The 22,110-nt window shown below is 35.4% G+C and overlaps 1 protein-coding gene across 1 annotated transcript; it reads left to right on the forward strand.

Annotated features, from left to right (window-relative positions):
* Positions 1–8,828: 8,828 nt before the first annotated feature.
* LOC108363666 (aprataxin and PNK-like factor) lies at positions 8,829–10,301 on the forward strand. Its single transcript, XM_017617096.1, has 3 exons — positions 8,829–9,514; positions 9,568–9,731; positions 9,861–10,301. Exons 1-3 carry the CDS (start codon positions 8,940–8,942, stop codon positions 10,088–10,090), a joined length of 969 nt encoding a protein of 322 aa, XP_017472585.1. The 5' UTR covers positions 8,829–8,939; the 3' UTR covers positions 10,091–10,301.
* Positions 10,302–22,110: the final 11,809 nt, after the last annotated feature.

Raw genomic sequence — 22,110 nt, forward strand, 5'->3', positions numbered from 1 at the left:
AGTCATTCGCTACAGAGCCAAACTGGCATATAAAATTTTGCATATGTGTTGTTACATCTATTACTAGCTCTCGTTGTGTGCAGACGTGTTTTCTTTTTGCTCCGATATTTTATTTATTCTTTCGTAATGGCCAACTGCTGTGGCAAATGTAGTAAAGCGTTTTCGAGATCTGACGCGAATTTGGTGCCGTGTAATGGTTTTAGCCGGAAAACATTCCATCGTGCGTGTTGTAAAGGCATATCTGAATACGATATGAACTAACCGGCATTTAATTTACCTCTGTGAAGACTGTGTTGTCATGCCGGAGAAACTTTGCAAAGTTCTCGACGAGGTCATGGGGACCCAAAAGCGTAGTATTGAGTTAATATCTGACGCGTTTGATGCTAAATTCAAAGATCTTTCTAATCAAATTGATGCATTAAAAAATCTTATTTTATCTTTGCATTCCACCAACAATTTGAATGCAAGCAATTTAAATGCTGTTGATGTGGGTTTATTGGCTGCTGAGTTTGATGCTAGTGCTTCGTACAACAACAATAATTACTGTTCATCGCCTGGTGCTGTTGTGGCTCCCGCTGCCCCTCTTTCGTTTGGCTCTAAAAGCGTCTTGTCTGAGCGCACATCGGCTCAGAGTGTTAACGTCATCTCTCCCGCTCGCAAAGCTGATTCTGGCGAGATTGCTAGTTCTGTTTTGACGGCCTCATGGACACAAATACTGTCGCAGGTTGCACTGCCAATTTACTTGCGGGTACTACTACCACCACGAAGCCAACAACACCGTGCACTGCTAATGTTTCTGTTGCTGCTAATTCATCTTTACTCGCTCCTGTAATTGTGAACAATATTTCTTCTACTGGTTTGCCACCTGTTTCACAACATATACCGACTGGTGGTGTTAGTGCTGAATCTGATGCTGTTAATGCTACGGCCGCGGAAGTGCCTAATCCTCCTCCTACCCGCAGCCCTATTTGGCTTACTGCTGAGAGTAAAAGGACAAAGCACATTCCAAAAGCGATCTCGCGTGGTGGGATCAAATGATTGTAGTGATCTTGGAGTGGCTGCCCGCTTTAAGTGGTTGCACATTTCGTCTTTCGTGTCCAACCGTCTCCTGTGACAATATTGTTGATTATGTGGTGAACACGCTGCATTGATAAGCGCGCACTTAACCTGCTACAAGTTAGTCAAAAAAGAGTCGAGACTGGATTCCTTATCTATGTCAATTTTAAGCTTGGCGTCAGCGAGTTCGATTGCGAAAATCTAATGAGACCAGAGTTGTGGCCAGCTAATGTTTCTGTTCGGCCGTTCCGTTTTTTTCACAGAGGGACAAAACAAACTCATCCGAATTAGTTCATTTGTCCTCGGATGCGCCTGATCCCGTAGTATTGGATATTAATAAGTTTAGTGTAATGCATATTTAAATGTTAATAGGCGGATATATAATTATAGCTCTTTGAAGGTTTATTTCCAGAATATTTCTGGCCTTCGAACAAAATCAGCAGCGGTACGCTCTATTAGCTCGCAAAGGGATTTCGATGTTTTTGTTATTGTTGAGTCATGGCTAAATGCGGATTTCTTTGATGAGGAATTTTTTGATTCAAACATTTATAATGTCTTTAGGAAGGACAGAGATGCAACTAAGACTGGTTGTCTGAAAGGCGGCGGAGTTCTTATTGCGATTCAGCGTAAATTTCATTCGATCTCTGTCTCGCTTGAAAATGATGATTCCCTTTTGGATCAGCTTTGTGTTCGCATCAGTGCCTCATCTAGTCATGACTCTCTGTGTTTGATTGTTTCTTATATCCCGCCTAATAGTAATTATAATCTTTATAAAGCGCATGCTAGACAACATAATGTCTTTAGTATTAAATAAGCTAGGAGATGACCACCTTTGTGTGTTAGGCGATTTTAATCTTTGTAATGTATCTTGGTCCACATCTTTTTCCAATGCTGGTCTCTCGCCAATTAATGTCAATGCGTCCCATGAAGTGTACTTTATAGATAGCCTCTTAAGCCTTAATTTATTAAAATCAATAATTTTGTTTACAAGTTGGATAGAATTCTTGACCTCATATTTATTAGTGATAACTATTAACAATGTAACATTGAAGTTTGCCACAATCCGATCACTCCATCTAATATGCATCATGTTCCTCTGCTAATAAAATTTGAATTTTATGTATTCCCGTTCTTTCAATGCTGGTGACAAACCTAAGTAATATTTAATTATGCAGCCTGCGATTATCCAAGTTAAATAGATTACTGGGTGAATTAAATTGGGAAAGCTTACTCTCTTGCCCCGATGTAGCTAAATGCTTCGCTACTTTCAAATCTGTAATTTCTGTTTTTTTTGTTTTAATTCATTCCAATAATTAGAAAAAGACCCTATAAATTACCGTGGTATAATCGTGACTTGTAAAAACTTAAGAATCTTAGAAACAAATTTTATAATAAGTTTAAGGCCTCTGGAAGTCAGTTTTTCTTTGAAAAATATCAGGTCCATCTTAAAAAGTTTAACTGCTTGAATAAATTCCTCTACAGAAATTATATCTTAGGTATTGAATCCATATCAAAGAAGATCCGAAATCGTTCTGGCATTTTATTAAGTCTAAAGAAAACTCTAGTATTCCCTCAGCTGTATTTTTTGAAGATAAATGTGCCTCCACTCCAGCTGACGTTGCAAATCTATTTGCTGCATTTTTTAGTTCTAATTTTGTAGATGATAACCCTACTGTGGATTCTAGTTTCTCTGCTAGTGTGAATTCTACTAATTTTGGCTCCCTTAGACTTTCGTCTGACGATATTGCTAATGGCATTTTAAATCTATCAGCTTCTACAAAACAAGATATTGATGGGCTCTCTTCAAACTTTATAAAGAAGTGTCCTGCTTTGATCTCTCCTTTAAAAATTATTTTCAATAGGTCTCTAGCCTCCGGTATTTTTTATGATGAATTGAAATTGACTTCAATTACCCCTATTCTTAAAAGTGGCAGCCAAAGTGATGTCTGTAATTACAGACCCATTTCGAAACTTTCAACAATTTCCAAACTTTTTGAAGTTATCGTCAAGGAGAAAATGTATTTCGCGACAAAAAGTCTAGTCTCACCCAATCAACATGGTTTCGTCCCCAACCGATCTACGGTTACTAATCTAGGCGTCTTTAGTGAGTATTGTATTGCAGCTATCTCGAACAGTTTCCAAGTCGACTGCATTTACACTGATCTTGCCAAAGCATTTTATAGAGTTTCGCACAGTTTGTTGGTCAGCAAGCTAGCCTCACTGGGTTTCCACTCAGTATTTTTGCAATGGCTCAAATCTTATTTGTCGGATAGGCGCTGTGTGGTCTCTGTTAATGGTTGTTCTTCGGAATGTTTCATTGCCTCATCGGGGGTTCCTCAAGGTAGCATTTTAGGACCCTTACTCTTTGTGTTATTTATAAATGATGTGAGTTCTTGTTTTTCATTTGCTAAATTTTTGCTGTATGCTGACGATTTAAAAATTTTTGCTGTGATTGAAAATGCGCATGATGCGCTAAGACTTCAGTCCGAGATTAATATTCTACACAGCCTTTCTCTGAATATTAAAAAATGTTTTCAAGTTACTTTTTCCAAAAGTTACAATATTCTTTCGACTTCTTATGTAATCTCTCAAACTCAACTTCAAAAAGTCCAAGAAATCGAAGACCTTGGTGTAATTTTCAGCTCTAATTGGTCTTTTAACAGTCATATCATTTCTAAATCATACGCTGTACTTGGTTTTCTCAGGCGTCAGAGCTCAATGTTCTCTGACCCCTATACACTTAAATTGTTATACACATCTTTTGTTCGTTCTAAGTTAGAATATGCTTCTTTTATCTGGAGGCAATACCACTCAAACCTAATTAATAGGATTGAAAGGGTTTAGAAGGTTTTTCTTAAAGTTGCCCTCAGAAATCTTAACTTCCGCGAGCCTTTTCCATCGTATAAGTCTCGTTTGCTATTAATAGACCTTAAATCTCTGGAAGCCAGAAGATCTTTGCTATCTCTAACTTTTACCTTTAACTTAATAAATGGTTTGATCGATTGCCCTACGCTCCTAGAGCAGGTCAACTTCAATGTTCCTCTAAGGAATCTTCGCAATCCTCTGCCGTTTTATGGAGGAAATTGTAAAACGGAGTATGCCAGCAATGCTCCTATTTCAAGAGCTTTAAACGAATTCAACACGATCTCGAATCCTATCGACCTAGATTTCTCTCTTCCAAAAAGTTTATTTATTTTTTCTTTGATCTCGAAACTGTAGAGTGCTTTATGTTTTACACGTATCGTCTAAGTAGCTAAATTTTTATCTCTAGTCTGTAAGGAACGTCTGTTTCATATGACTGCAATAAATTACAATTACAATTTCTGTCAATCGCGTCTTGTAGGGAGCCTAAGGCTATCTGCACACTTGTCGTCCAGTCATAGTTGCGTTATCGTCTCGCCTGAAATTTTGAGCCGAACACATGCATTTCAAAGGAGATCTGCACACTTGTCGTTATCGGCTAGTTATTGGCAAATCGTAGAAGATGCAGAAACGGATAAGTATGGCACTGTCGTTTGCTAATCGTTGTGCACGCATTGTTTGTTTACATTTTATGGGGAAAAATTAGTGAAAAAGTGAATACTTGCATAAAAATTAGTATTTTTTGCACAAACTCTGTGGAAATTATTAAAAAGTGGATAATTGCAATAAATGTGAGCGTTTATATAAAATATGACGAAATTGTAAAAAGTCCGTGTGCATGCACAAAACACATTTCAGGAAAAGAAAAGAGGAGATATTACTCAAAAATGATCTCTAGAATTGTTGCAGCATNTAAGACTTCAGTCCGAGATTAATATTCTACACAGCCTTTCTCTGAATATTAAAAAATGTTTTCAAGTTACTTTTTCCAAAAGTTACAATATTCTTTCGACTTCTTATGTAATCTCTCAAACTCAACTTCAAAAAGTCCAAGAAATCGAAGACCTTGGTGTAATTTTCAGCTCTAATTGGTCTTTTAACAGTCATATCATTTCTAAATCATACGCTGNATCATTTCTAAATCTTACGCTGTACTTGGTTTTCTCAGGCGTCAGAGCTCAATGTTCTCTGACCCCTATACACTTAAATTGTTATACACATCTTTTGTTCGTTCTAAGTTAGAATATGCTTCTTTTATCTGGAGGCAATACCACTCAAACCTAATTAATAGGATTGAAAGGGTTTAGAAGGTTTTTCTTAAAGTTGCCCTCAGAAATCTTAACTTCCGCGAGCCTTTTCCATCGTATAAGTCTCGTTTGCTATTAATAGACCTTAAATCTCTGGAAGCCAGAAGATCTTTGCTATCTCTAACTTTTACCTTTAACTTAATAAATGGTTTGATCGATTGCCCTACGCTCCTAGAGCAGGTCAACTTCAATGTTCCTCTAAGGAATCTTCGCAATCCTCTGCCGTTTTATGGAGGAAATTGTAAAACGGAGTATGCCAGCAATGCTCCTATTTCAAGAGCTTTAAACGAATTCAACACGATCTCGAATCCTATCGACCTAGATTTCTCTCTTCCAAAAAGTTTATTTATTTTTTCTTTGATCTCGAAACTGTAGAGTGCTTTATGTTTTACACGTATCGTCTAAGTAGCTAAATTTTTATCTCTAGTCTGTAAGGAACGTCTGTTTCATATGACTGCAATAAATTACAATTACAATTTCTGTCAATCGCGTCTTGTAGGGAGCCTAAGGCTATCTGCACACTTGTCGTCCAGTCATAGTTGCGTTATCGTCTCGCCTGAAATTTTGAGCCGAACACATGCATTTCAAAGGAGATCTGCACACTTGTCGTTATCGGCTAGTTATTGGCAAATCGTAGAAGATGCAGAAACGGATAAGGATGGCACTGTCGTTTGCTAATCGTTGTGCACGCATTGTTTGTTTACATTTTATGGGGAAAAATTAGTGAAAAAGTGAATACTTGCATAAAAATTAGTATTTTTTGCACAAACTCTGTGGAAATTATTAAAAAGTGGATAATTGCAATAAATGTGAGCGTTTATATAAAATATGACGAAATTGTAAAAAGTCCGTGTGCATGCACAAAACACATTTCAGGAAAAGAAAAGAGGAGATATTACTCAAAAATGATCTCTAGAATTGTTGCAGCATAGTCTGTATTTTAAAAATTGCAGGTTTTTGTAAATATTTCGCGAAAATATCAACCAGAAAAACAGGAAATACCTGCTGCAAGTGAATTTTTAGTCGCCAAATGTATTGAAATATCACGACCGAGTGTGCGAAAGTGTAGTCGTCATGCAATCGTTGCATCATGATTGTGACGATGAAGCAACTATGATTGGACGATCAATGTGCAGAAAGCCTAACAATGCGCAAACTGAGCATAAACAATAGCAAAGGGTGCAATAACTGTGTACATCCAAAGCTAAAATTCTAACAATAACTTACAATTGTTAACTGAAATTAATTTTCCAATATATTCTTCCAAAGCAGCTTCCATCGTCGAAAAATCCACAAGCTGCAATTCTTGGTCCCGCAAGAATTCTAAACAGAGACCCAAAATAATTATTATCCTAATATTTGAAATCAAGAACGTCGCCTTGTTTTAAGAGGAATTCTTTTCGTCTTTGTATAATAATTATTTACGAGAAATATCCTTTTCGTCTCGCGGGACGATTATTTTCAGATGGAAATTATTTACGTCTTTTCATAATAATTATATGGGATTTTTATATTTCTCGTCTCTCGAAACGTTTATTTCAAGACGAAAATTATTTACGTCTTCTCATAATAATTACGTGGGACTTTTATCTTTTCACCATATTTATATGCGACTTCAATTTTTCTCGTCTCTCGTGACGTTTATTTCAAAATGACAATGGGCCTCCGCACACTGGACTTCTCAGTCCGCTTAAAACCGGTTTTGTGTGGATAGGAGGGAGTAGGGAGTTCGAGTTTACCTCGCTCATTTCAGTCCGCGAAAATCGCGGATTGAACACATAGACATGTTTTCTATTTCGTTTTGTTTGCACCTACTGGGAAAATACGCAAGCACCTTTCGAGGTAAGCCATGTTTTCTTTCAGTTTTTAGTACCAAAATTGTCATCATGGCCAATGTCGTCTACTAATAACGTTGTCAGTTACAAAATAACGTGCAGCCGAAGTTATTTTCAAGCACCGAACTACTCCGAGCGACTGCTCTGCATTACACGTAACTTACTTTGTAAAGCGGCTCAGAAGTATGTATCTATGTATGTATGTAATGTGTCGTCGGAGGTGTTCATTTTGCGCTTTACTAGTAGATGCATTGGCCATGATGACAATTTTGGTACTAAAAACTGAAAGAAAACATGGCTTACCTCGTTAGGTGCTTACCTATTTTCCCAGTGGGCATGTGCCACATGCACTAACACAATCATGCGTAGTTCATGTATACAAAACTGAAACCTGTTTTTGGCCGACTGCCCAGTCCAGTGTGCGTTCGAGGGGTGGACTGCTCAGTCTGACTGAGCAGACTAGTGTGCTCAGGCCCAATGATTTATAGCCGACAGTATCGAGTCTTAAAACATCGATAGTATTTTTGTAATAGCCCGAACACCATGAAAACGACGAGCTACAAACCACAGCTGTCAAATTATTTTAACACGTACTCTTATAGCCCAAACACAATGAAAACGACGAGCTACAAACCACAGCTGTCAAATTATTTTAACACGTACTCTTAGGCTTTCTGCACATTGGTCGTCCAATCATAGTTGCTTCATCGTCACAATCATAATGCAACGATTACATGACGCCTACACTTTCGCACACTCGGTCGTGATATTTCAATTCATTTGGCGTCTAAAAATTCACTTGGAGCAGGTATTTTTTGTTTTTCTGGTTGATATTTTCGTGAAGTATTGACAAAAACCTGCAATTTTTAAAATATAGACTGTGCTGCAAGAATTCTAGACATCATTTTTCAGTAATATCTCTTCTTTTCTTTTCCTGAAATGTGGTTTGAGCATGCAAACACAGGCTTTTTACAATTTCGTCATATTTTTTAGTTAAAACGCTCACATTTATTGAATTGTAATGCAATTATGCACTTTTTAATAATTTCCACAGCTTTTATGAAAAAAAGCTATTTTTTTTGCAATTTTAATGAAAATATTAACTTTTTCACTAATTTTTTCCCATAAAATGTAAACAAACAATGCGTGCACAACGATAAGCAAACGACAGTGTCGTACTTATCCGTTTCTGCATCTTCTACACTTTGCCGATAACTAGCCGATAACGACAAGTGTGCCAATCTCCTTTGAAATGCATGTGCTCGGCTCAAAATTTCAGGGCGAGACGATAACGCAACTATGATTGGACGACAAGTGTGCAGATAGCCTTATGTAGATAATTATTTTGGCGACGACCGGGCTACGCGACGGCTGTGGTTGTGGCCAGATTAGATCTATTTCTATTTTTCTGGCGACAGATAAGGTTCTTCCTCTTCTTTTATGTCAAACTCATACAAATTCATAATGTCGCTGCCGCGTTCAAAGAAATCATGTCACCATCGACAAAGCNATATATACGCATCTAAATAAGAGACTGGAACACGGCTGTTTGTCAAAAGCATACGATTTCGAACTCGCGTAAATGTACATTTGCTAAATGCTATAGCATGAACGCTCTTCGAAAACATATGTTCGAAAGTGCTAAATGTTGAATTTTAAATGCAGCAAAAACGCTGTATTAGATAATAGAGATGACAAATTAGAAGCTGTGGTCGGTAGCTCGTCGTTTTCAATGTGTTCAGAACTTAAAACACAAACCATCGATATATCGATAGTATCGACGATATTTTTCTTCTATCGCTTAATGCAGAAAATAAAAACAAAGTAAATGCGTTATTTTACAACGGTTCTAAAATTTTACTGAAAAAGATTGCTCAGAATGCTGCCAGTGATAAATGATATTGGCTTAGATCCTAAAAATAGAAAATTGGTTTCAGCAGAATCAACTAGTTCGGCTATTTCACAAAGGATCAATCTTTATGATGGCGCGCACTGCAGCACTGGAATAAAAGTAAAGGACGTATCTGAAATAAATAACTGCAACATTTTAGGTGCTAATGGTGAGGAAAATGAAAACCGAGATTATCTCAAGCGCGTTTCATCTTGTGCAGATAACGACTCAAAGCGCGTCAGGCTGTCGGATGACATCGATGCTTCAATTGAAACCTATGAAGCCGAGAAAAATACAAGTATATTTGAAAACAAAAACGCCGAAACTTCGAGTAATTCTGATCAAGAACGTGTAAACGGTCACGGAGGTAACGGATTAGTATTTGAAATTAAATCCGAACCTTTGGTTGAGAGCAATGAAGGAGGAAACATTAACGACATGTGTCAATCTGGTTCTGGCTCTACCAGTACAATTGATATTAAACGAGCTGTTAAGATAGAGAAAGCCGATGCTTGCTCTTCTTCTTCGCGAGAATCTTGTAGATTTGGGATTCGTTGCTATAGGTATTATATTAATTTTAATCCGTGGCTAAATACGTCATAAACTTTTTATGCAGACGTAACCCAGTGCACCGAATAGAAGAAGCGCATCCCGGTGACAATGACTACAAACGGCCAAATTATCCACCCCCTCCTAAGGGCACACCTGACTGTCCATACGGTAGCCTTTGTTATCGTCGGAATCCAGCACATTTCCAGCATTTCAATCATCCACCAGAAAGTAAAGTAAATTAGTACAAAACATTTGCTTTAATCGATTCATCCAAAATAATTATTGAATAACAATTCGCATTTAGAATAAATAATTTCTTTTTTTATATGTTTACTCGAATTTGGTTTCTTCTTCAAGCTAACTTTGAGCAAAATTACAAAAATTACCGACTAAGGGGACGGCAACGTCAGCATGAACAGGATGAGGATGCTCTTAACTCAAGTACTAACGGCTGTGTATTGGACGACGATTATGATTTGGATGAGCCGTTTAGTAACGACGAGGAATTTGATTCGGACTATCTGCCTAATAGCATTGATGAGGATGATGATGATGATTATGATTCTTGTGATAAAGTGGAAGAATAAATAATCGATGACCTATTTTAAATCGCTATAATTTTTTTTATTATTTATAGAGTACATATCGTCGCTACCATGTCAAACTATCGAATGTGAAAGCGGTACTTTTCAGGAGCAAAGAAACTGTTGTAAAAAATCTTGTCATTAGGAAAATGTGTCGGATTCGACACTTTGTTAAAGGCAATATCCTCTGCTTCTACGGCTAGAAATTCGACGATTTGGCAAGTTGCGTATCATTCTAAACGCATGCGCAAGGTATCCTAAATGAAAAGGTATTTTTGCACATTCGATAGTTTGACATGGCAGCGACGATATTTCTGTTCTATGTTTGTCTCCAACGGCTGGATGTATTTTGAAAGATCATGTTAACATATTGCTCACTTTTTTAAATAGCTCTCACAATTAAAAAAAACGGACCCTCGTATATCGTCCCGTTTCTGCCTTAACCTCGTATCTGCAATAGAGATATTTTAGAGAGTGTAAGAAAAAATGCTTAATTTCTTCCCCTAGGATACAATAAACGCATTTTTTACTTAATGTTTCTGGTTCCACTAACAGTAGTGAGCAACCTCATTAAGTCTTTGTTCTATTTTCAAATAGTGTGATGCTTATACAGCTGTTATAAGTGGTAATATTAGTTTTCCCAAAAATTGTAGATACGTGGTTGAGGCAGAAACGGGACGATATGGGTTTTGGTACAGGTTAAAAATTCCAAATTTTCATTCCTTTAAACTTAAGTTACTCCAAAGTTTTATTAGAAGAAGAAAGAGTTATTTGCCCAGAGAGAGCGCTAAACCCTCTTTCATATGCAATTACATTATAAATTAAATTTAATATATTCACATTGGAGCGAAATAATCAAATTTATGATTTCTAAATAAGTCTTCAATAGATCTTAAAAATTGATATTTCTTACGAATAACAGAATACTTGGTACATTTAAAAATGATATGATTACCGTCTTCACAAACATTACAAATTTCACAATTTACATACATCAGATTCAATGGCCCTTATTATGAGTTTCATTCGATCTTCGACTGATCGAACGAATTTTCATTTGGTATTATGGCGCTCATTCCATGAAGAATAGCGCTATTATGAATTTCGCTCGTTTAGGTTGTTCACAATAGTATATTTTTTACCGCTGAAAAGCTTTGTTTACAGATCGAGCAAACTAAATAGAGTGCTTATACATATGTACATATGTAAATTTGTGGAAATTAATATGAAATAAAAAAGAAAGTGAGTATAAAAGCGTGGTAAAAAAAATTTAATTAGCACAACGGAGTTCTGGTTGAACGATTCGTCAGAGGATTAATTTGAATTTGAATTTGAATTTATTTATCAACAAAGAGTTACATTAGTACAATAAGAATTGTGTTCTTTTTTAGTACAACAAAATTTGGTACGCATAATTAGGACATAGGAAATATTGGTGATTACACAGGACAAAACAAAATAAATAAATAAATAGGTAAATAATAAATAATACATAATACATAATTCTTAATTCTAAACTAAACTAATTTAAATTCTGATGGCCTGCTTGGGTTTTTAGAGAAGTGCGAATATATGAGAGTTTTATAGTTGCTTTTATTTAACTTGCCTCTTAGTGCAAACGGAATGGAATTCCAACTTCTAATAGTATTTATGAAAAACAGTCTAGTCGATGTTGCGAAATTGAAATCGGGTACAATAAGATCCCTGGTGAGGGCTTAAAAAACTGGCCAAGAGTAGAAAACGAGAGAGTTTAAGTGCAGTCTTTCGAATATATTTTGACATACAATATATTTAAGAAATTTTGTGATCCAAATCTATTTAAAATATATTAAAACTATAAACAGCTCCATGATTTTGTTTTCAGAGATCGTGCCAATAGCGTGTAGGGATTTTCTTTCATATCTAAAACCATACTTTCGAGCTTGTGTTTACTATTCACGACGTTAGAACTGCTTGAAATTAATATAAATTGTTTAAAATTAGTGTCTAGCCGCCAAAAAGTAAGAAAACAAATGCAGAATCATACATTTTTTACAATTTTCTAACACTTCGATCATCGTACAGTTTCATAAGTAAAAACACTATCAGCTGATTGCCAGAAAATGCCTACAGCTGAGATCACCTGTTTTTTGGCATGTGCTCTTATCTTTTACGATTTCTTTCATTTCTATTACAATTTCTTTTATTTTTATTACAATTTATTAAAAATACACTAGCACACTGAACCAAAAAACCAATACACTAACCAAAAACACACCTAGAGCCTGCCAGAAAAAACGGTAAGAAGAAGAGTTACTTTACTTATGGAACTGTACGATTACTTCGATACACCAACGAAAGCAAAATTCTGTTCGACAAAAAACTCGAAACTCAACGACACGCTTGCATAGCTCATAATAGCCGATAGCCAGTGAATTTAATGTGATAGTTTTTTTTTGTGTGTTATTATCATGACTACTAAGTATGTACTGCAATTGTTGAATTGTTACCCTTTTCTAAATGAAAATAAATAATTACACAAATTGCACAAATTCAATACATACACATATTTCCATTGAATACAAGGTATAAAAAGTTTTCTGAACTTAATTTGTCTGAACTTAAATTGTAAATTTCTGGATTTGAATTGTAATTTTCTGAATTTGAAATGGAAATTCTGAATTAGAAATGTAACTTTCTGAATTTGAATTGCAACTTTCTGAATTTAAAATGGAAATTCTGAATTTGAATTGTAACTTTCTGAATTTGAACTGGAAATTCTGAATTTGAAATGTAGTTTTCTGAATTTTAAATGGAAATTCTGAATTTCAGTTGTAACTTTCTGAATTTGAAATGAAAATTCTGAATTTGAAATGGAAATTCTGAACTTGAATTGTAACTTTCTGAATTTAAATTGCAGCTTTCTGAACTAAAACTGAAAAAGGTGTAGAATTTGCTAATATCATCACAAAAATCGCCGTTTTTTAAGATTTTCGCTATTAATTCTTTTTATAAATCATATATTTTACAATTTAACACAATAAAACCACGGTGGTCGGACCATAAATACTCGGTTACCAAACGTATCCGCAAAATTTTTCGTGGAGTTATTTCTTTTTGTAGATAGTATGCGTTCTAAATATGAAAAGAATCGGTCTATAAATACAGATTTTTAAAATATCTCGACTCCTGCGCCACCTATCGGATTAACTCATATTTTGTATTTCATTGTCATCGGGTTCTGAGCCAACCGTGAAGTTTCAACTCTCTAGGTCATCGGGAAGTTGGTAATAAATTAATTGCAAAATTTGCCCCTAGCAATCATACATACATACAGAGGAAGTTAAATTAAAACTTGTAAAAATACAAGTCCAATTATGAAAATTTAATTATGATTTTTATCACAAAGATCATAGCCGTTACGGTCCTTGGTTAAATTGACTGTCGTTGTTTGGGAAGACTTTTTCTTCCAATGCAAATTTAAAATAAAAAGTTTTCTGAATTTAATTTGATATTTTCTGAACTTAAATTATAAATTTCTAAATTTGAATTGGAAATTTCTGAACTTCAATTGTAACTTTCTGAATTTGAAATGAAAGTTTCTGAATTTGAAATGGAAATTCTGAATATGAATTGTAACTTTCTGAATTTAAATTGCAACTTTCTGAATTTAAAATGGAAATTCTGAATATGAATTGTAACTTTCTGAATTTGAACTGGAAATTCTGAATTTGAAATAGAAATTCTGAATATGAATTGTAATTTTCTGAATTTGAAATGGAAATTCTGAATTTAAAATGGAAATTCTGAACTTGAATTGTAACTTTCTGAATTTAAATTGCAACTTTCTGAACTTAAACTGAAAAAGGTGTAGTTGGTCTAGTAGCCATGGCGCAGCATAATACTTTTTTTGTGTATAGCGATTAATCTCAGAATACAGAAAAGCGCAGATAAGATCTGAATTTGGATACTTTTTTTTATTTTCAATTTTATATGATTTTAAAATGCTGGCAAACTTCAAAAAAAAAAATCATGGCCGACAAAATGAGAGAACGGTTCTACCTTGCTATGTTTTTATCATGGGTGGAATTATATTATTATTATGATCAAGAATTGCTTTCCAAGCACTCGAATCATCGTACAGTTTCCTAAGTAAACACACTATCAGCTGATTGCCAAAATATGCCTAAAGGCTGAGATCACCTGTTTTTTGCCATTTGCTCTTATCTTTTACAATTTCTTCCATTTATATTACAATTTATTCAAGATACACAACACACCGAACCTAGAACACCAATAAACTAACCAAAACCACACCTACAGCCTGTCAGCAAAAACTGAAATTAGTCAAGAATGTACACCTACCGGTACGTAAACCCGAGTCAGCTGACACGATCTGTCTTACCAGAGCGCCATGTAAATGAAAACTCACCGCAGAATTTTTCTGTAGTTGTAGCCCGTAGCGCAGAAATCTGCGGAATTTAGATTTTTCCGTGTCAGCTGATTTCTTCCTTCTATAAATGGTTGCCACTTCGTCAGTTTTGCAGATGGTAAAAAAGTTACAATTTCCTATTCAAAATACGTTTAAAATATTTGAAATTTATATCATACATAAGTATAATGGAATAAGGTTTTTTGTTGAAAACTAAGTAGTTTATATTTAGCTACAATCTATTATAGCACGAAAAATTGTAGTTGAAAAGGTAAGTTTATGAAAAGCCATTGAGAAGCGGCAACACTGTAGTAAGCAATACTGAGGGCTCCAGTAATCGACAAAATTCTGCGTACACTGACTGCGTTTAAGTATACGTTCTGCGTTCTTGACTAGCATCAGTCTCTTTTATTTTTAAGCCTGAGTAGATTGCAATGCCAAATGTGAGTAACCACGGTTAGATGCTAGTTTTCAAGTAGGTTACGCAAGTAAGACTTCATGCTTGTTCGAGTTGCAATCACAACCGCAGTGTTGCGCGAATTATTAAAGTATCACGTTCGGTGCGAATTTCTAGGAACGTATTGTCAGTTGGGCACTTGCAAATTTTCATCAGTGCAGCAGTAATGCCGCTTTAATTACGTGCCTCGAACAGGCCCTTCATCTAGTACGGCCTGGAAATAAGAGACTGATGCTTTGTATTTTAACGTTTTGGAATGCACCCAGGGGTAATGTAGACAAATATATGAATTATCTACGTTTAAATTTTCAAATAAGCGTACGTCATATATAAATTTCACTTTGTTTATTATATTGTGGAAATACCTATGATACAAATATTTCAAGGTAAAACCATGATACAAAAAAGAAGGTAGTTTTATTACTACTATTTTTTGGTTATAAAGCGGATTTTTGACATTTCTCCAGATGTAAACATTGAGCCACATGTGAGCTTTGCCACATTGAAATTTTTTGAGGGGAGATTTTCCTTTAAATATTTGGGATTTAATAAGAGTAAAATTTGCATAAAAAATTGCAAGTTGATGTGTTCGATAATCAAATTTGAACCTTTTTCTCAAGCGTTTAAAAGATCTTTTGAATAAAATCGATGTGCAGGGACGAAGAAATAAAATAAAAACCAGTTTTGAAACATTTATTTATTAAAATACTTTTTTTCATTTTATTTTAAACTAAATAAATATATTTACATACCAAAACTCTTTTTTTTAATAAACCGAAATAGACGTATTGTTAGCTATTTCGTCATTAAAGCGAATTCCGAAACCAGGCTTCGGAGAATGAGCCGAAATTCAGAATTCTTCCGAAGTGAAGTACCTAGAAGTAATTCTGTATACAAAACTATCGTGGAACACAAAACCTCTTGCACAACTTCGCTCCGGCTACTGCAGCAGGTTGAACTCCTACCTGAGTAGGTTGAATGAGGATGTGCCGAATGAGTGTCCGGCATGCGGAGAGACCCCACATGACTCGAAACATCTCTTCGCATGCCCGGAAAACCCGACAACCCTAACGGCCTTGTCCCTGTGGACAAACCCCACAGAAGCTGCACGCTTCCTAGGGTTGCCGTTAGTGGAACTTGACGACAACGACTGAGATACCAACCGTCCTGGGCGGGGTTGTTGTAGCCGCTACAACAACAACAACAAAACCTCTAAAGAATTGGCAGCATTTTGGCAATGTAAACACGTATGGCGGAGCAGATTCTGAATCAAGAACGTAGGAAGCCTGCTTGCAAAACTTCAAAGAACTACTGCCGTGTGCTGTACGGAAGCTTTCTCTACAACACGTGGCGCTACTCTGGATGCACTGCTGCACTTACTTTGTTTCTTCATACGTAGGGAAGCCTTAAAGGCCACCTGCAGACTAGAAAGAAACGGATGCCGGTATAACACTGAGTGGGGCGAGGTGGAGGGGAATGAGTTTACATGTCTGCGGTGACAGACAGACAAGCTGCACTTAGGGCATTGGGCTTCCCTCTAACTATTTTCCTCCAAACTCTGAGTGCCAGTTCAATCGGGAGTACGTCCTGTCGTCCATAACCATATTATCTTTCATATCATGAAGCACCGAAGTTAAAGCCTTACTGGGGCTAACGTTTGCAAAGCACATCCAAATCCTTTTAGGTGATTGGCTTTAGAATAAACGAATTTAATAATAACTAATTTTTTCCATTTTCGTTATTGCTCAGATCAAAGACAAATTTCCTTTTAATTTTGTAAATAATTTTTTCAAAATAAATAAATGATTATTGATGACTTGGTATGGCAGCACGAAATGTCATCATCTGCTTAATTGTCAGGTAGTTAATATGGCGTCCGAAAAGTGACAATAGCTCTGATCCAGTACTCCATGAACTTACAGGATTTTACACGAACTTGCAGGAAGTTGCAGGAAAAATGTTCCCGTACTCCGAAATCCTCCAAAATCCTGTAAATGAGAACGACTTTTGGAGAGTTGTGTAGAGAATGAAGTTGCAATATTTTACCCGAACTTTTTGTTCTGGTAAAATCATGAAAAGTGTCAAGCAATCACTGGCTGACGTTTTTACAGGAAAAATGGTTTTTTTGTTCCCGTACTTTTTGTTGTTACTCACTTTTTACTCTCACTTCAGAGAGTAATTTTGCTGTTTGCAGTTTTACAGGATTTTTCACGAAAAGTATTGGATCAGAGCTAATGAAACTACCTTCTTTTTTGTATCATGGGTAAAACCAAGGCATATTCAAGAAGGTAGAAGTGACAATTCAGTCGAGATCTCTCATACCTGACTGTAATGTCAAAAAATGTAAACAAAGAAATTAACCCTTTGTTATGCAGTTACCATATTTGATAGAACTCAACATCTTTGAAAAGAAGGTTTTTGTAAATATGAAAATATTTAAAATCTCATTAGAATCAGCTTCATTTTATTTATTGAATTTTCGGTTTAATGTAAATATGGGAATGCATACTTACACAAAATTACACACTAAATGAAACACACTCATTTATAGGACCGTTTTGACAATTTTCTTGCTTTTACTATCCAAATGTTTTTGAGCATTTATTTTTTTATTGAAATACTTAATTCTAAAGTATATTAGCCATTAAAAAAGTTTGATTATTCTGAATTTACATCAGAACTTAACTTCAATAATTTAGATATTAAATTTTTGCTATTCGAAATTTCCTTTGCATTAAATTCNTTTTGAGCATTTATTTTTTTATTGAAATACTTAATTCTAAAGTATATTAGCCATTAAAAAAGTTTGATTATTCTGAATTTACATCAGAACTTAACTTCAATAATTTAGATATTAAATTTTTGCTATTCGAAATTTCCTTTGCATTAAATTCATTAAAAATTACTTTCAGTTTCTTTATGTCAACAAGGAATACTGGTTTAGGTTTTTTCAGACCACCATTTGAAATTTGGCCTATCCATGTATGTATATGAAAGGGAGATTTTCTTTTCATATTCAGATGTAAACATTGGGGAGATTTTCCTTTAAATATTTGGGATTTAATAAGAGTAAAATTTGCATAAAAAATACATCAGAACTTAACTTCAATAATTTAGCTATTAAATTTTTGCTATTCGAAATTTGCTTTGCATTAAATTCATTAAAAATTACTTTCAGTTTCTATATGTCAACAAGGAATACTGGTTTAGGTTTTTTCAGACCACCATTTGAAATTTGGTCTATCCATGTATGTATATGAAAGGGAGATTTTCTTTTCATATTCGGTATGATAAATCCTGCACCTGGGACCAAACGCGTCCACTTAGAAATACTCGGCTGCGATGGACAACAAATAAAGTCACGACCACACGTCTCCAGAGTCTCCTAATGAAACATCGCAGCAATTTGCCCACCGTTCCTGCTTCACTTGACAATTCGAATGTTTAAAATAACGCACAAGTTTGTTGCCCAGGCTCTTGACTAACACAACGCACCGCTCGCAATTCCTTTTCATTTTATTATGTATTTAAAATCAGTCGCATGAAAATTTATATAAAAAATAATAATTTTGAATACTATAGCGCATGATAAAAATATAGTAAGGTAGAGCCGCTGAGAGTCACTTTTGAAATTCTTGACGTTTCCAAACAATTTAATTTTTAAATTTACTCACAAACTCACACACACATTTTCATTTTCAATCTCAAGCAACAACAATTTCGCACAATTTAAATTTTTTNAATTTTTTATTTTCACTTTTATATGATTTTAAAATGTTGGCAAACTTCAAAAAAAAATCATGGCCGACAAATTGAGAGAACGGTTCAACCTTGCTATGTTTTTATCATGCTATAGCGTTAAGAGTTGACATTTCAGTCGCACTTCAAAAGAGAGAAATGTCGAAATCACTTCTACCCACGATTGAGAGAATACAAAGGTTGCGCCGATCTCGGACCGCTATTCCTCTCTTAACGAATTTGACAGAATCGTTGTTTGCATGACGTCACACTGGTGCAACTTGTTTACATTTTCCTTGCAACATTTTTTCTTCTTCTTCCATTCTTGCTCACGTTTTGGCATTTCTCTCTCGCAATTGCACCAGTGTGACGTCACACAAAAGTTATTCTCAAAAATCCTCTCTGATCGGCGCAATCTTGTATTCTATCATTCTTGACTTCTACCTTGTTATGCCTTGGGTAAACCCGCTCGCTTAATTCGTCCGCCATTGGGGGTTTTTTTTACGTTTGCTAGCATTTTGAGTTTTCTCTCTAGAAATGCTTCTAATGTCAAAGAAATTCAAAATAAACAAATGAAAATTTAAGATTTAAAATATTTATTTATTCAGAAGTTGAAAAAACAAAATTGGAAACGAAAAATTAGTTGCTGCTTTAACGGCTGCCCAAATTCGTTTTCCTCTGCAAGCAATGCAATCTAAAGATCCTCAAGTTCCCGCAACTATCGTGTATACAGCAAAAATGGATCGAGGTTTGTGGTGTTATGAAAACGGATTTGCCAAAGTGCCCCTATGTATGCTCGACTCATGTTTTGTACCACCTGACCTAATGTAAGCACAAGATAGTTCTTTGTAAAAGTGCAGTGCCTTTAAGGTAAAATATCTTCAAATGCATGCCAAAAGCTTCGCCTTAATACAAGGTGTTGGATATTGACAGCGTTCTCGCTCTAATCCGCCATCTTGACTCCCTTAGCAAAATCGATGTTTCCCTCTTGAAAAAACTACATTTTACCGCCTTAAAAAAAGTACTAAACTACCTCATTCCCTATTCTAAAACTGATTTGCAATCACTGAACAATTATTTGACATTTACTTTATTCTAATTCGTTGACAACGGAAAATTAAATAACAAATTTTAAACTTTAGTTCGACAAAAAACGTGGGCTTTGTGTATTCTCCAAAGGATTTACAGCGAGATGGACGATGGGCACTCACTGAGGGAAGCTTGAATTTCTGCTGCGTGAGGCAAAATACGCCTATAATAATTTACAATACCGAGGAAGCGGCGCGAGTCAACAACTGTTTGAGGCTTTGGATAACTTTTTCCTCAGGAGGCTGGTAACAATGCTGGCTCACAGAATAGCCTAAGTAGACTACTTCACTTCCACCGATATGGAATTTTTGTATGTTGATTTTTAAGCGAAAGTCTCCTGCAGTGCGCCAGCCACCGGACTCTTTGGGCATCATGTGGATGGGACTTGTCCATTGATTGCTCGAAGGTGTTATGACACCATGATGCAGCAACAGATTAAAATCTTCTTTTGCGGCGTTTAACTTCTCACCAGTGAGTTTGCGTGGGCGCTCGTGGACTGGGGGACCATTGGTGACAATGTGGTGTACGGTTGTTTCACTATCGACATTTGGTGCAGCATCACGTAGTGTGATCTCTATGTAATCCTTCAACAGGTTAGCTTAGAATGCGTCTGACTTGCTTTTGGACAAATTCGACGTAGGGTGCACAATTGTCGCGATGCTGTCAATTTGTATAAATTTATACCAAACTCGGTGCACTTAATTATCTTGGCATGGAAAAGCAATACGTTTAAAATACGAAAACTCCGATGTTTCAGTAATTGTGGACCCTAATTTACTCCAAGTTAATACTTACAACATTCATTTAACAATAAATAAGACTGTTATATTACTGTAATTATTACAAAAATGTAGTTTTATTACATTTTCTTACTTTTACTGTGATACATATTTGAATTATCTAATTCCCTAAATTAAAGTGGAATCTGATTTTTTTAACCGGTGACCACCCTAGGAGGTTGCTAAAAATAAAGCGTTTTCAAAACCATTTCCGATGCCCATATTGCAGCAATGCATTTAATCTTCCAACCTAGATACGAACACGTAAGTATGCGTCCTCCTACAATCGGAACACCCTATGTGGGTCGGCTGAATCAGTAAAGCGTGACAGTAGTTGACTTTTGAGGTTAATATATCGGTCTTGAGTTGGTAAGGTTTTTAAAACATCCGCAGCTTCCTTTAAAGCATCGCTGCTAATTGCTGAGAGGACCAGATTATATTTACCGACATAAGATGTGGTCTTGTACGACTGAAAGGTGGCCTCAATTTGTAGAAACCATTTGTCTGGCATCTCAGTTCAGAACGGTCGCAGCTTGCATTGCGATACAAGCTCCACATCTTTAGTTGGTATTTTGTTCGATGAAATATTCTCCCAATCCGTCGATGCGCCCTTTTGTCGATTCCGTCATGTTGTAACGACTCGGGGTCACCACTAATTTTTTGGTTTTGGAAGTTTGACTATAATTATAGGACATTGTGTTTAATAAACTAAATTACCATTTATTGCATAAGTACTACGTTATATATACTACTTTCGCGAATTTAGCTTATAATATACCGTTTGTAACTATTTATATACAAAATTTGATATGAAAAATAGTACCAAATTTCGTACTACTTCGCAAAGCGGGCTTTTTTCGGTAATTCTCTAGTGTAGGGTAACAACCCCTAAAAAAGGTCCGGAAAAGTCGGGAGGGGTACCAAACGACGCGTTTCGGTCCCCCTATTAACAATCCGGAGGGGGAAGGCTAATATTATTAACCATTTAAAAGTTATGAACAAAAAAATTTTGTTAAATTTCGTTGTTTTCTATGGGCAATTACACCGACAAAGATTCACTAAATCACCTGTTCTCACTTTTTAAACACTATTAAAATATATAATTTAACTTATTTATTAAACAAACACATAGTTTTACCAACCTAAGATAGATTATTTTGTTATTAAAAAGAAGTTGACAATCTTTGCGAACTGAAACGCGAGATTCCAAAATAGCTATAGTGCTGCCACTGTATTAGTATTTCGTAATAATTCACTTTTCCTTATAAGGTGTGTGCACTGTTCAATGCTTTTCGGTATCTTCTTTCGTTTAATATATATATAAATAATGAAAATTTTTAATAAAAATCGCGCGATATTAAAAATTTACGGCTGCGGCGATTTTTTCATAAAAATCAATACTTCGATAAATAATGAAAATTTTTAATAAAAATCGCGCGATATTAAAAATTTACGGCTGCGGCGATTTTTTCATAAAAATCAATACTTCGATAAATAATGAAAATTTTTAATAAAAAATTGCGCGATTTCTTACTAAAAATTTTCGCCT

Source organism: Rhagoletis zephyria, unplaced genomic scaffold, assembly GCF_001687245.7.
Source record: "Rhagoletis zephyria isolate East Lansing unplaced genomic scaffold, Rhagoletis_zephyria_1.1 Rzeph_scaffold_01332, whole genome shotgun sequence".
Classification (NCBI taxonomy): domain Eukaryota; kingdom Metazoa; phylum Arthropoda; class Insecta; order Diptera; family Tephritidae; genus Rhagoletis; species Rhagoletis zephyria.

Coding starts and splice junctions, on each gene's coding strand:
- LOC108363666 (XM_017617096.1), top strand. CDS start 8,940: ATGCTGCCAGTGATAAATGATATTGGCTTAGATCCTAAAAATAGAAAA. Junction 9,515..9,567: donor TTTGGGATTCGTTGCTATAG/GTATTATATTAA, acceptor CTTTTTATGCAG/ACGTAACCCAGTGCACCGAA. Junction 9,732..9,860: donor TTTCAATCATCCACCAGAAA/GTAAAGTAAATT, acceptor TTCTTCTTCAAG/CTAACTTTGAGCAAAATTAC.